Below are 14,977 nucleotides of genomic sequence, written 5' to 3'. Positions count from 1 at the left end.
ATGCTTGGTTGTCCTCGGGCTTGCTGTGTGCCTTGCCAACAGCAAAGCTGCTGAGGGTGGAGAGTGCACTGAAGGCCCATCTGATGGGCAGGCGCTGCCAGGCCCTGGGGACCACTGCTCCAGCTTGCCTGGAGGAGCCTGCCAGAGCCCATCAGTCCTGGCCTGTCGTCTGCTGCTCCTAGTGCTCAGGGCAGGAGTAGCAGTGAATGCAGCAAAGCTCTTGGGAGCAATGGCCAATTCTTATTCTTGCAGCTGTCCTCAGGCACACAGGTACCCTTGCTCCTTTGGAAACAATCTGTGTTTGCTTGCCAAGGCTGGTCCCTTACCCCAGCACACTGATCCAGCCTGACCTCACACGATTCTGGTCAGTGTGCTGATGCAAGAGACTCTCCAGGCTGTGGGATGGGGCCTGCTGTGAGACACTGATGCTGTCCCTGTGCCTCTGACCAGTGCCAAGTACCAGGAGTCTGGGAGTTCCTGCTGGAGCAGCAGTATGAGTGCCTCAGCTCTGCAAAGCTTGACCCTGGTACGAAAATGATGTAGCTTGGTGTCATCTCTGCATGGTAGGGAATGACTACTGACTGCTTTCCCCTTAAGGCTGTAAGGTTTGTTGTCAGGCATGAGACACTGCTCCTCCATGCTTGAGCCAAGGGCTGCTGCCCTGATGACAGCACTGGGGAGCAGAGCAGCTCTTGAGCTGCCAAGACTGGAGCAGCACCTATTCCCCCCAAAGGGCTGCTCCTGCAGCCTGTGTGGGGCAGTGGGGATGTCCCCCCAGAATGGTGTGCACGCAAGGATAGCTGCTGACACTGGCTGGTGATGTGGGGCAAAAGAAAGACCAGGACCCTTTACCTGTGAGGTTGTCTTCTGAAAGCTTGTGATTGCACCATTGCCTGGTGCTCTTTGCTGCTGCCTTGTGCATGGAGGGGCTGAGCAGGGCCCTTGTGCTGTGCTGTGGCTCTGGAGCTGCTGGCTTCTGCTCTAGAGAGGTCTGAGTCTTCTCATCAGTCTGTTCTTTGACCTCTGCCAGCCCTCATAGGGCAGGTTAGCACAGCTCTGGTACCAGAGCCTGGCTCTACTTGGGCTAGCTGCAGTGCATGAGCCTGTCTTGCTGCTGGCCTGCAGGCCTGGGCAGCAGGTTTGGACCCATCACCCCGACTGATCTTTATCACTTCAAGCTGCTCCCAAATGCTGAGGAGACACAGCACTTGTGAGGAGTTCCAGCAAAGCAGACCTGTGTGTCTGAAAAGCAGTAACTTCATGGTCTGGCTGTGCAGTTCTCTTCCTTATCTGCCTACCTTCCCTTTGGGGCTGCATGCAAAGTGCTGTACTTGTTTGGGATCTGTATTTTCAAGGGATGCCTTTCTGTAATCAAAACTGTAGGAGGGAGGAGAGTTCTAGATACTTCTCTGGTTTGCAGTAAGCAGAGGGGCCTCCAGCCTGAGATGTGGGGCTCCTATTGCTCTTGAATGTCTCTGAAACACAGAATGAGTTCATCTTCCATTCTCCATGTTGGAAAAGCATCACTTCATGGTGATGTGGTGTGCATGCATAGGTGCACAGTGGCTTGATTGTGTCAGCAAGTGTTTGCCATGGCTGTGGTCTGAAAGTCAGAATTGAAAGGTGTCGTGTAGTGGCACATGTCCACTTGCAAGTGACTGTTTGTGGTGCCTGCGGCTGCATCTCAAGGGTGCTGCCTGTTTCTGCTCCTTGCTGCAGCAGCTTTGGAGGGGCTTTGGTGCAGAATTCCCGCTTGGAAAGTGAGAAGAAAGAGTGCAGGTTTTGTGTGTGTGTTATCACCAGTGTTTCTGGCACATGGGTGGGCATGCTTACAGGTGCCCCCGGGTGCCCCTTGTCCTTGGAGAGGTAGCTTGTGAGCATTGCTTGCTCATTGAATCCCAGCTCCTGTTGTGTTTCCTTCTTCCCTTGGAGAAAGGCACATGTCCCTTTTGTTCCTCCTTCTGAAGAGGGTTTGCAGTCTTTAAGCACCTGATGGTTGGGTGGTGTTTGTTTTAACTGCACACATTGTTTCCTGGCTGCAGCTTATTCCTACAGATAAAACCTGTTCTTTTTTCCCTTTTGAAGAAGGAAGCCACCTGCCTCTCGCAGGCAGCTGAACATGGCACTGTACTGCAGGGATGTGCTCTAATAAAGTAAAAACAGCCTCTGCCGTGCTGAATAAGGAGCTTTCTTGGGCAAATGCCATCAGTTTCTGCAGATGCTGGTCTCCTTTGTCTGCGTTCGCAGTGCTTCTGACTGTTGGTGACCAGCCTGTGGACAAGCAGGGCTGGGCTGGCCTGGGGGTAAGCTGTGTGATGGGGCTTGGGGGGGGTGTGCAGGGAAGCACCCCGGGTCCAAGAGGGGAGTGCAGGGCTTGGAGAGAGCTTGGACATGAGGCAAAGCAAAGGCAGGGCTGCGTTCAGAGCTGCTGCCTCCCACCTTCCTCGCCACGCTGCAGATGCGATTCCCCTGCAGGAAATGAAAAGTTGCTCTTTGCATAAAGGCTGTGAATAAAACTTTCTTTCTGAAGTGCCTTGGTGTGTCTGTGACTGAGTGGCTGTTGGAGCATCTGTTCCTATTGGGATGCAAAATGCTTGAAGGGATGGTGCTGGAAGTCTGCAATGGAGGAGTGCCAGCCTGGATGCAGAACTTGTACCTTGCATGTCTATAGTCATCTGTGGGGCCTGTCCTTGGTGGTGATTGTGTAGGTATCTTGGGGAGGAAGAAGGGATGAGGCTAAGGCTGGGTATGTCCCCAAGGGAAAGACAGGGGTAGCCCCTCACTTGCCGTGTACCTTACTGCTTTTGGGGACTGTTCCCAGTTTTTGTGAGCCATAGAATCATTTAGGTTGGAAAAGAACCTCAAGAGAGTGGCGTCTAACTGTAATCCTAATGCTGCCAAATCCAGTGTTAAACCATGTCCCTAAGTGCTGCATCTGCTCATCTTTTAAATCCCTCCAGGGATGGTGATTCCACCACTGCCCTGAGCAGCCTGTTGGAGTGCAGTGCAGTTCCTAATATTTAATCTAAATCTCTCCTGGTACAACTTGGGCCCCTTTCCCCTTGTCCTATCACAGGTTATTTGGGAGAAGAGACTGACCCCACCTCACTGCACCCTCTTTTCAGGTAGATGTAGAGAGCTCTAAGGTCCCCCCCGAGTCTTCTCCAAACTAAACAACCCCAGTTCACTCAGCTGCTTCTCATCACACTTGTGCTCCAGATCCTTCACCACCTTTGTTGCCCTTCTCTGGACCCACTCTAGCACCTCAGTGTTTTTCTTATAGTGTGGGGCCCAGAACTGAAGCAAAGCTTCATTCCCTGCACCATTCCACCAAAGCGCATGTCCCGCGGGGGCCCTGAGAACCAGCTGTTTAGCTCACTCTCATCTGTGTATGCGTTGCATTACATGAAGGACATCTTGCCATGTATCTTCAAGATCAATGAGCTTACATCAGCCCAGCCTTTTCTGAGGGGGGGATGCATGGCAAAATCAGCTGGACTTTTGGGTGTGAGAACCCCCCCAGCGCAATCTAAAGTGCAAATAAAGCTTCGACTGAGAATGACTTGGATGGTGCAGCCCCGTCCTGCTGCCTGCTCCGGGAATATGTAACCCGTGGGCACAGTCCTCTGCTGCTTGTTAACACATGCTGCACCTTCAGCTCGTTGGCTGGGGAAGCCGTCAGACTTGTGGCCAGTCTAATTACGGCTCCTTCCCCCAAGATATGTTTTAATGCAGCTCTCTCTCAGGTGGTGTTGGTGCTGTCTGTGATGGAGCTCCTCTGTGCAGTCGGAGTAATCCTTGTCTGGCTCTCGCTGTTTTGCAGTGCGGATCTTTGCAGTGCCTCAGGCTGCCTTGTTTTGGTAAGGTTTCAACGAGAACAGATGTTGGTTTTGAGGAGGAGGTTACAGAAAAAGGGAAAATTTGATCTTTTACCTGTCCTTATAACAATTCAGCCAGCCTCAGCGCAGCAGCAGCCTCTGAAAGCAAACAGTTAGTTTTTAGAAGTGCTGTTTGTTACTGTGCTCTGTTCCCTTTGTACCTGAGCATAGGGCAGAAGCCTGGTACCACGGCTGGCTCTGTGTTACCTTAAATGGAGAATGTGTTTGTCTCTCAAACCTAGTTCTCCTTTTCCTGCTGAGCCTTAGACAAGGAGCCCCAGGCATCGCATGGGTGAAGATTTCTCCCATCCCAAGCGTCTTTCTTGGCAGCTGCCATCCAGCCCCACTCCAATGGCAGCTCTCATCCTTCAGTCCTATCCCTGGCCTTCATTTGCTTGTTAATGGGTAGGCATGGCCCCAAAACCATGAGGCTTCTGGTGCAGGTCTCCTGACTGTTTCCTTGTGGCATCCCCTTTCCAGCCCCACTCTGCCTGCAGCTCCAGGCTTTCTCTGAACACAAACTCCACCTTCTCAGGGGCTGCTGAGCCATTTTCCAAACCTAAGATCTCTCTAAGCCCCAGTCTCTTTGCAGGCCTTTGGCAGCCCATATCCATCCCTGCTCCAATTGCACCTCTAGGCTTTCTCTTTCTGTCAGTGTTACCCTAACCCTGATTTTATAGCTGGACCTTTTGACAAGACCTGCTGTACAAAAGATGATTCCCAGCCAAAGTCTCTTGGCCACTTAAAATAATCTTTGGCAGCCCATTTCTAACCCTGTCCCAACTGGAACCCTGGGCTTTCGCTGTCAGCCTTAACCCAAGTTCTCACTTCCCATCTGAGCCTTAGATGTGGAAAATGAGATGAAAGTGTTCTCCCAGCCCAGGTCTCTTGGCAACCGGAGTCCAGCAGCAGCTCTGGGCTTTCAGGCTCCCTCAGCCCTAACTTAACCCTGGCTCTTATCTCTCATTTTCTCACAGAACAACAAAGGCCCCACAGCCATTGCCCACATGAAAACGGGGATGCAGCGCAGGTCTCAGTAGCCCCTGTAACCTTTCCTTTCCATCCAGACCCTGCCCCTAGGAGCTGTTTTCCAGCTGAGCCTCTGAGCCATTTCCCAGCCCTCTTGGCAGCCCCTCTTCCTTTTGGCAGCCCCTTTCCAGCCCCACATAAGCTCTAGATTTTCTCCGAACCCTAACCCTGGTTTTCCAGCTGAGCCTCAGCCAAGCACCCAGCAGTTTCCATGATGAAGCCTTCCTCCCAGGTGAGGCCTTCTGCAGCCCCTGCTTCACCCTGCTGCTGCTGCACCTCTGTGTTTTCTTAGCTGTAACCCTGATTTTCCTGGGAAGCCATAGAAAGGTCTAATGCCAATTACCTGGATCAGTGATTTCTCCCAGCAGCTGCCAGGTACTTTTACAGCCCTTTTCCAGCTCCGCTCCAGCTGCAGCTCTGGACTTCATTTGTCTCAGCATCATCCCAGCCCGTATCTTACAGCTGAACGCTGGACAAAGTCATCCCTGTGGAAGGTTGCTGCAAGCCCAGGTCTTTGGCAGCCCCCAACTTTCTTTTAGTGAGCTCTTTCCAGCCCCTCTTGAACTGCAGCTTTTGTCTTTCTCTCAACCCTAACCTTAACTGTACATCTGAACCCCGGGGAAGAGCTGCCAGAGGAGGCTTCTCCCATCCAGATGTTTTGGCAGCTCCCACTTTGCTTTGGCAATGCTTTTACAGCCCCACTTCCCTGGCTGGCCTCTGCACCCAGAGATCCCATTCCATGGATTTGCTGTGTAACAGAGTAGAGTTGATGTTAGCTGGGCTTCCTCTCCCAGACCTTAACATTTTATATGCAAATGTCTGGATTTTATTTTTTCAAGGTCAGAAAACTGCTGTTTTGAAGTCAAGCAGGGATTGTGCAACATCATCTCTCTTCCCTTTTCTCCCTTCCCTTTCCCTTGGGTGACATGGTTTAGTGTGAGGTGCCCCTGCCCATGGCAGGGGGTTTGGAACTAGGTGATCTTAAGGTCCTTTCCAACCCAAACTGCTCTATGATTCTGTGATTCCTTTTCAGACACTCTCAGGGGATGGGCACAGGAGCTGTGCCTCCTGTCTGCAGGGCTGATGGAGATGCGGATGCTAGCACAGACAGACTGCTCCTGCCCAGCTTCGGAGCCAGACTTGGATTTGGAGTTGGATTCTGATGTTGCTGCTAGCAGTCAGCGCCTAGAGAAGTTCAGTTGAGTTGTGCTTAGGCAGCATTCATTATAGCATTTTCAGGCTTTTGAGTGCTTCCATTGGTGTCCTTTAAACATGCTCTTGAGATGTGTTCTGGTTGAAATGCAGTCAAAGCCCAGGAGCACCCCAGGCTCCTGTAGACAAGGGGAGAGGTGCTGGTCTCTGGGTGGGCAGTAGGTGCTGTGGAGCTAGCATAGCATGCTGCTGTAAAAGAACATCTTTATGGGCACAACTGATTTTGCAGCCTGTAAAGTAGCTTTTAGGGCTCTCATGTGGCTTTCAAAGGTGATCTGCAACCATTGCATGGAAAAGGAGCCGGCAGCAGGTTGCTGAGTGCCTGTGATGAGAGGTGCGGGCAGTGAGGCCCGCTCTGCCCCAGGCTGCCTGCTCAGCGCATGGTCTTCAGTGCTCTGGAATTTGTTCCCAAAAAGCAAGTCTGAGGTTTAAACCCTTTGAAACCCTTCCCTTCCCTGGGGAAAAACAAGACCTTCAAAGAGCACAACAAGCCGGGAGTTCTGTGTCCTCCTGGGCTGGGTGCTCACAGTCTGCCTCCGCTATCACTGCTCTGCCCTAGCCCAGCAGTGCTGCCAGGAAGCTGAAAATAGTTGGTGCTTCCCATCCCTGGGGCAATTATTTGATCCTCTGCAGCTGATCTGAGCTATTCTGGGAGCCAGCAGCTGGGCTGGGCAGGGGTCTGGGATGGGAGCTGTGTATCCCGAAACCCAGGCTGGGTTCTGGAAGTGTAGCTGGGACAGCCAGTGGTGCCCATGGTGGCAGCTCGCATTGCCACACGCATACACTCATCCGTGCTGCCTGAACACCCGCAGTTCCCCAGTGGGCTAGATGTATGAATGAACTTCACATGGAGCTCGCTGTCAAGGTGATGAGTATCACAAATCGTATGTTCTTCTGTGGTAATATTAAACACCATCACTTCTGGAAGCAAGGTTATGGGGGGTGACACATGGGGAGTATGTGTCTGGGAGCTTCGTGCATCAGCATCTGCATCAGCATTTCCCTTCTGGTTGCTTTTCATGTGAAGACTCGGTGTGTGTTGTGGGAAGCATCTTCCCAGACCGAAGCAGCAGAGCATCGCTGCTTGCTGTGGTTGCAGACCTTGAGCTGTGCTGTATATAAATGAAATTAGTATTGCAGAACTCTGTTTGGGACTTTGTTATCTTTAAAGTTTCAGAACCTGGCCAAAACTGTGCTTATCCCCCCACCCCCCCCATTTAGGGGGCTTCATTGAGTCCTGATTGTGGGATGTGTCTGTGGCTATCTGAGATCTGTTTGGTCGGTAAAGGGGGACCCTGAAGAGCTGCTTGTTTAAGCCCCGTTTACCAGTTGCAGGCAACTATTTTTGCAAACCACGTAGGAGGAATTCTTTGGTGTCCTGTGGCAGTTTGTCTTCTGGATTTCCTGCTTCCACCACTGTCCCTTGCAACACTTCTGCAGCCGCAGCTGTGTTTCAGGGCTCCTCCGCAGGCCCCTCATGGCATCATGGGGGCATACTCGGAGGGTTCTGCCACAGATGCCTGTCACTGAGCCCTGCTGCTGGCCCGAGGAGTCCCAGGTTGGACAGTAGTGGTGATATTTGGTGTACATTCAGCTCTTTGGGTGGAGGTGCGACGAGAGCAAAGTCTGCCAGGTCAGCCTGACCTTGCAGTAACTCCTCTGGGTAGGTCAGACTTGCAGAGAGGCTGCTCTGGCTCGCAGCATGGCTGGGGATGTGCTTCTGGAGGCCTAATGGAAGAGACAGGGATGGCTTCCTGCTGGTGGCTGAGGATGGTTGGAGAAAAAAGGCTGGGAGCTGGTTTTGGTGGCATGCTGGGCAGGGTCCCAGCATCTCCTAGGCTGGACAGGCAGCTCCAGAGAGGAGCTCTTGCAAGCATTGGATATGCCATGAAATTGGTGGTCACCCCAAGCAGAGTTTTGTCTTGGATTTTCCAGGGCTTGAGTGCAGGAAGGGTGACTGCTGTATTATTTTCAGCTTTGGTCCTCAGTGACTCGGGGCCGGCCTTCCCCAAAGCACAGCCCCCGGCATGCGGAGCAGCGACAGAGTGCCGGGCTCCAGCAGCATTCCTCCTGCTCGTTTTAGCCCCCTGTACAGGATATAAATATAATATAAAATAATAAGGAGAGAGAAGCAGGATAGATGCAGAAAGCCAGACTTCCCCTTTCAGCACTGGCCCTTATGGGAGCTTGGGGGAGAGCTGCAAGAGGAGGCTCCCCTCAGCACAGAGCCGCAGCGACATGCTGTGTGGTGTACGGATGGCACCAACAGGAGCGTTAATGTTGAACATTGCCATAGCTTGGCTGTTGGAAGATGTCTGGGAAGAGGGAGCACGCACCCAGGCTGGAATGTCAGCTGGGCAGTGAATTTCAGGGAATGTGGTGGTTTAAAATCATGGAGGAAGGCGCAGGGAGAACTGCAGCCAATGTGAACTTGCCTCTCCGAGGTGGTTTGATCCTGTCAAGGGACTGTCTGAGCACCTACCACTGCATTTCCATGCTTCAGTGTGTTTTATGAGCCAGGAAGGATGTGTTGCCTGCATAGCTGTAAAACCCTTGCCTGGCATGTGGGAGACTGTGCCCTGAACACTCTGAGCTCACCGTTGTGTTTCCAGAAGCGCACTCTGCCCTGGGGACCACTGTACGCTTGGTACCCACTCCTGCCATGTACAGAAGGGTGTACATGCTGCTCTAGAGCATCTCCTGGCTCTGCTTTGTCAAGATGCTTCTCATTCTCCTCCGTGGCTCTTTGCAGGAGTGCACGTTTCCTGGTCCAGTGGTGGTGTAGAGATGCATGTACACATGGAGTCCTTCGTGCTCGGCTTACATTGCCCAGCTCAGGCATCAGTCATGGACTGCACTCAGTGGTGAGTGCACAAATGCGCATTTTGCTTGCTCGGAGCTGGATTGTCAGCAGATGGTGTTGAGCAAGCAAGAAACTGGATGCTCTGGTGTGGAGACATGTTGTATGGTGGCAAGTTTGGAAAGGCCCTTTGGCTTTTGTGCCAGGACCCTCCTCTCCTTCTGACATGCCAGAGGATGTAGGCAACATGCAGTCTGTCTTTCCATCAGGTACGATCCTGAAATGCATCCTCGGCCTCAGCTGTGGCCCATCTGTGATGGTTTATCCTCAGCAAGCCCTGGGCATGCTGGGGGCTGTCTGTGATGGTGCCGAAAGGCAGTCCTAGCGCACAGCCTCCCCCCAGTGCTATGGCCTCAAAGCTTGTTCTCCTTTGTCTCTGCTGACATGAAGGTATTAACGTGCTGAATGGGTGCTGGGTGGCGCACCACAGCCATGTGCTGTGGCTGATCCAGGCCAAGACAGACTACCTCACACATTCTTTTGGGTGTATCCCTGTCACTGCTATCTATAGAGCTTTATTCCTTTTCCTTCATACATTGACCTCATTCCCCAAACTTGGCTGGCGTGTTTGTGGAATGAGTGTTAAAGGACTGTAGCCCTGGAGAAGATCTGTCTCTTTCCAGGTTGTCTTGTCTGGGCCACTGTGGCTTCTCCTTGCCTATGTTCTCAGCTTATTTTCAGCACCCCTTTTTCTTCTCCAGCTGAAGATCATCTTGAGAAAATCTTCTGTTTTTGAGGGAAAACCTCTCCTCTGAGAATGAACCACTCCACGGGGATGTGCACTGGGGGAGCTGTGTGTGTAAAATGAGATAGAACCACAGACTGGTTTGGCTTGGAAGGGACCTTAAAGCTCATCCAGTTCCATCCCGCTGCCACGGGCAGGGACACCTTCCACTAGAGCAGCTTGCTCCAAGCCCCATCCAGCCTGGCCTTGAACACATGCACTGAGGTGTTCAAGGCCAGGTTTGAATGGGTAGATGTTACTGTCATAAATAGATGATTGCTCCCTGCAGTGAGCTGCAGTTGCTTTCACATAGCACTGTCTGTATTTGTGCTTGCAGGACCGGTGTTGGAGTTACATGGCAGGAATGCTGTGCGTGCCTGCTGGATTCTGGGAGAACATGAGCCACATGTTAGTGAGCCTCAGGCTCTAACCTGGGAAGATCACTCCTCCAGCTGCAGAGGAGAGCTTGGCTGCTCGTGTGGGTACAAGGGGAAGAGCACATGGTCACTGCTTGGTGTATTGCGTTGGTGTTAGCTCAGATGTGGAGTTCCTGATCCTGGTTTTGGCTTGTGCACAGATGCTGCAGCTCCTGGAGGAGCCCAGGCAGGAGCCACAGGAAATACTGGCATGATGTGGACTTGGTCTGGTGTAGGGATGTCTTGTGCTTTCAGAACAGCAAAAACAAATCCAAGGGACCAGGGTAGTAACCTGATGTGCCCCAGATTGTGTAACTGGCAATGCCATTGCTAGCAGGAGATACTTCGTAGAGGGCCGTGCCGCAGCGCGTTGATCTGCTCATGTAGAGGGACAAAACAGCTTTCAGCACTGCTTTGCTCGTCTCTTGAGATGCCACAAGACAGCCCTGGAGTGTGTGGTCAGCCTGGCAGTGCCATGTGCCACGTTGGCGTGCTCATTGCTCATGTGTGGTGCCACGATGGCATGAAGGTGGACTTGCCTTTGGCTGTGGCAGCCGTAAGCGCTGCTGACTGACTGGTGCTGGGGTGTTGCAGGCTGGTTGGAGACGTGCATCAGTTACCTGGGGTTAAAAAGGCATAAAAAAGGAGAATAAAACCTCCCCACTTGTGGCAGTGGCAGTAAAGCTGAATCCAGCAGCCTGGGGCACTTGCATGATGTGCTGGTGGGAACGTGTTGATCTCCATATGAAAACTGTAAGCTCATTTAGGAAATTGGGCTGTCTCATTTGAGATTAGAGTTTCTCTTTAATCTACAAATACTTAATTAATGTGGAAATTGGTGGTTAAATGGGGTTCTCAATGTATATATCTGTATGCCAGTGTGGCAGTGCTCCCTACCAGGCGGTGTGTTTCCATTCAGGATGCTGGACAAGTTCCTGGCTCTGAGGCCAGGCAAGATGCTTTGGATGCAGCAGGCAAAGCAGACCACAGCACCATGCAAACATGAACGTGTCCCTTTTGTCCTCTCCAGCTTGTCCCCTAAGAGGTGATGGCAACACATGCTTGCTCCATGGGATTATGAGCAGTACGGTGTGTAAATGGCCCAGGTTCCTGGTGTCTGGATTCACAAGTGGCCACTGGTCCCTGGCCAGCAGTTTACTGCAACATTCCACAAACCAGGATGACATGTTATCCCAGGAGCTGCTGCAGGGCCCTGTGAGGACCTCACTGCAGCTAGCCCTGTGTGTGGACAAGAGACCAAGTGCTCTGCAGTGACTTTGCTGGGCCTCTCCTTGCATTCAGATGACTTTGCACATGGTCCGAGCGGGTATCCATGTTAAACCATCTCCTCTGGGTCTAACTGGTATCCCAGCCTTGTTTTATCAAAACAGATGCACACACTGGGTTCAGTGCTATGGAAATACATGTGTGTATGGTAGGGGTGATACTGTTTTGTGCCTGTCACCAGCTGGAACAAGAGGTTGGAGCCTAGAAAAGAGCTGTCTGCTGATGTTTGAGACCAGTGCTGAGCATGGGACTGCCCTGGCCTTGGCACTGCTCACTGTGCTGAGCACATGGGCTCTGCCACCAATGGGATGTGAACACAGCACAGTGGGTGATGCCTCTGTAGAGCTTGGCATGTTCAAGCTGCTGGATGTGGGGTCAGACAGAAGAAGGAAGACCTGTGGATGTCTCCTTCTTGATGAGACATCTGAGCTGGGTGAGGGCAGGGTCTGCCTGTTCTGTTCCTGCCTGTCCCTTGCTGGCTGTGGCCTGTGCCAAACGCTTTCTGGGCACAGTGTATCCGGGGCTGTGGCCTGCAGTGAGGACCCTGGGCAGTCTGTGCCATGGGTGTGAGTCTGGGCAGGAACAAGGGTGTATGCCAAGAAGTGACTGCTCTGCTTCAGTCAACGGAGAAACCTCCCCATGGGCTCTGCTCTCCTATGGCCTTCCTTGAACCTGTGCCCTTGTCCCCTCGTCCCTGTGCTCATTCAGAGTGTGCCAGCGGCTGGCCAAGAGCTCCTGCACTGCTGCGTGCCAGTGCCGCTTGGCCAGCCCAGCGGCTGGGTTTGTGCCATGCCTCTTGCACAGCCCTAAAGCCAGGGGTGTTCTGCACCCTGCTGTGCTCAGGGGACTGTGGAAGTCTTGCCCTGATGCTAACTTTAACCTGGAGACATGGGGCAGTGTGTGTGTCCTTGTGCATTCCCTGGGAAAAACAGGTATTGGGAATGGGCAGACTACCACGGAGGGGGTGCTCCTGGCCTTTCTAATGACACAGCAGGGGAGCAGTGAGCCTGGCTTCCTCCTGCCTCTGGTGGTGTCCAACCTGTGCCCAATCCCCAGGGAATTTGGGCCTGGGCAAGTGTGTATCTGCCCCATCTGAGGGTGCATGGCAATTGTGGAGGGTTCTGGGTGTTGTGTTCCTGCAGGGAGCTGTGTCCAGGGGGCACAGATCCCTCAACGTTCCCCTCCTCTGGTGGGGACCTGGTAGCAGAGGCAGTTCTGCCTCTGGCACTTGGGTACTGCTAAGAGCTGGACTCACAGCTGCAGCCCCTCTTGCCAGGCCTGGGGGGGGCTTGCTGGGGAGATGGTGCCTGCCAGCGTGGCTCTTCCCCCTTCTTGTTGGACCCGTCCTTGTCCCCGTGGCAGCTCTTCCTTGGTATTAGGGCTTGCAGCCTGCCTCAAGCTCCTGCATCCTCTCTTCATCTCTTTCTGCTGTCATCGCTGCTTGGCAGAGGCTGGTTTGTTTACCGCTTCCCTCTGCTGCTGCAGGGCTGGCAGCATCCGACACGTCTCTCAGGGGTTCCTGGGGTGGGTTTGGGGCAAGGTGCACTGCGTCTCTGCTAGCCCTGGGTGTGCTGCTCCATGCTGGGACTATGACTGCGAGGTTGGTCTAACACGGTGGGGCTCAGGTACCACCGAGCTGTCAGGAGAGCTGTGGTTGGGCTCCCTGCCATGGCTCAGCAGAGCAACGTCCCTGAGAGCATTTTACTCCTGCAGCTCCATTACTCCGAGTAGCACCGGGGCTGGCTCAGCCTCCTGGCGAGGTGATGGGGAAGGATGGAGTACCTGGGCTTCACCACTCTCTTTATTGTGAATTTCTCTTTGTGTTGTGTCTTGCAGAAATAACATTCGTCCCAGATTTGATGATAATGAAAATACAGAAAAAAGAAAAGCAGGTTTGTGACCCTCTCTCTCCTTCTCCCAACTCAGCTGGCGAGGCCTGGGGACCATGTCCTGTGTGTGGATTGGTGCAGTTGATGTGTGGTGGGAAGGGGTTGGGGGGGGTGCGTGTGTGTTGTGTTTCATTTCCAAACAGGGCTGCAGCTCACCATGGCTAAATCTGACCTGAGCTGCAGCCTGGAGCAGATGAGTCTGATGTGGGCAATCAAACGAGGTGGGGTTTATCTTCAGTAATGGGAATGCTCTTGATTTGGTTCTGTTCCCTGTGGAGGAGCAACCCTTCCTTTCCCTCAAAGTCCTTAGTATTGGTTCTTGTTTGAATCTCATTGCATATATTTGTTATAAAACTGCATGATTGCTGTGATTGCTGCTAATAACATGATGCTCCAGGACTAACAGCAGCGGGGAGGCTGGGGAAGATCACATCTGCAGGACTGTGAGGGCTTGGCCAGGGAATCTTCCCCTGCTCAGGAATAATCCCATCCCACCAAGCTGCCATTTCTGAATTGCCGCATCGGATCATAACTACCTGCTGCTCCCAGAGGAGATTTATGAGCCAGTGGTCTTTGTATTAACCATGTGCAGAGGAAGAACCAGACCATCGGCGCTCTGAGAAGGGGAAAGGACCTGTTACACGCATGGAGACTGGCTCTGCCTGCTGGGGTGAAATATGGCCGGAGGTATAAAACAAACCGGTCCACCCTGAGCTGATTTGTGTCTGTGCTGCTTTTAATGGGAAACCATTAAAGTGAACACTGAGCTAGGGATAAATCTGTTCGAGAGCATGAGCTGGTGCCATTTCTAGCCAGCTCTGAAGCAGCGTCTTCATGCTGCTCAGGGCAACTGCAGATCATGCCGTCATGGCAGGTTAATGGGGAGGAGGAAGGGAGGGTTTGGAAAAGGCGAGTGTGCTGCTCTGAGCTTGCAGCAAGCCAAGTGCTGTGTGTACAGAGCACGGAGGCTGTAGGAAGCAGTGAGTTTATCCGTGCGTCCTAAAGATGCTGTGAAGATGCAGAGCCAGGCTCAAGGTGAGGAGCAGTGCTGGGTCACTCCTGGTGTGGGGCAGGGGGAAGGCCTGGGGCAGAGCAGGATGCTCTGGGGCACAGGTGAGTGACCTCTCCCCTCTGGCAGAGAAACTCAGGTGAGAAATAACCACCACTCCACTGGACTAATACAGCAGGTTTGGGTGGAAATGGGATTGCTCTGGAAATGGGATTGCTGAAGTGACGTGGGGTTTAAGCACAGCCAAACCATCCTCCCCCACCATTTGGAGATTGTAGAGGGCTCAGCTGCCAATGTGTTTTGTGTAACAGCCCCTGCAGATATAGTCTGGGAGGGAGATAAAGGCATGCCAGTGTGAGCAAGGAGGGGCAGGGGTTGAGCTGCTGATCTCCTGAACTCTGAGCCAGCAGCAGTGTAGGACATCCCATAGAGCATAGCATGCTGCAGCCTTCCTGGGGCCACCAGCTCTGCTGGAGTGTCCCCGGAGGGTCTGGGCAGCAGTTGGGAATGCTGCTGTGAGGTCAGTGTGTGGAAGAGAGCCCAGGCAGGGCTCTGGGGTACTCTGGGTGCCTGGTCAATGTGGTGAAGGGGGTGGTTACTCCCGGAGGTTGGTGGCTCCATCCTGCATTGGAGGTAAAACCAGCAAGAGAGGTGCCATTCCGTGTCCCCAGGA

General features: G+C 53.0%; 2 protein-coding genes across 8 annotated transcripts in view; one reads left to right on the top strand and one right to left on the bottom strand.

The window, feature by feature from the left end:
• SLA2 (Src like adaptor 2) overlaps positions 1–2,101 on the bottom strand; it is a 142,369-nt gene extending 140,268 nt beyond the window's left edge. The window contains exon 1 of the mRNA XM_062642095.1: positions 2,097–2,101. The gene's annotated coding sequence lies outside the window, so the exon portion shown is untranslated. The remainder of the gene's footprint in view (positions 1–2,096) is intronic.
• The window catches only part of CHD6 (chromodomain helicase DNA binding protein 6), a 69,900-nt gene that overhangs the window by 13,633 nt on the left and 41,290 nt on the right, over positions 1–14,977 (top strand). For 5 of the 7 annotated variants that reach the window (XM_062642067.1, XM_062642062.1, XM_062642066.1 and 2 more), the window contains exon 2: positions 13,243–13,298. The exons of the other annotated variants lie outside the window; for them this stretch is intronic. In XM_062642067.1, coding sequence (XP_062498051.1) covers positions 13,266–13,298 — 33 coding nt within the window. In that variant the 5' untranslated portion in view covers positions 13,243–13,265. The remainder of the gene's footprint in view (positions 1–13,242; positions 13,299–14,977) is intronic. 7 annotated transcript variants of the gene reach the window in all.

This window comes from Pezoporus occidentalis, unplaced genomic scaffold, assembly GCF_034315485.1.
Source record: "Pezoporus occidentalis ecotype Australia unplaced genomic scaffold, CSIRO_AGI_Poc_V1 ctg70, whole genome shotgun sequence".
NCBI lineage: Eukaryota > Metazoa > Chordata > Aves > Psittaciformes > Psittacidae > Pezoporus > Pezoporus occidentalis.
This window is presented reverse-complemented; position numbering and strand designations above follow the sequence as displayed.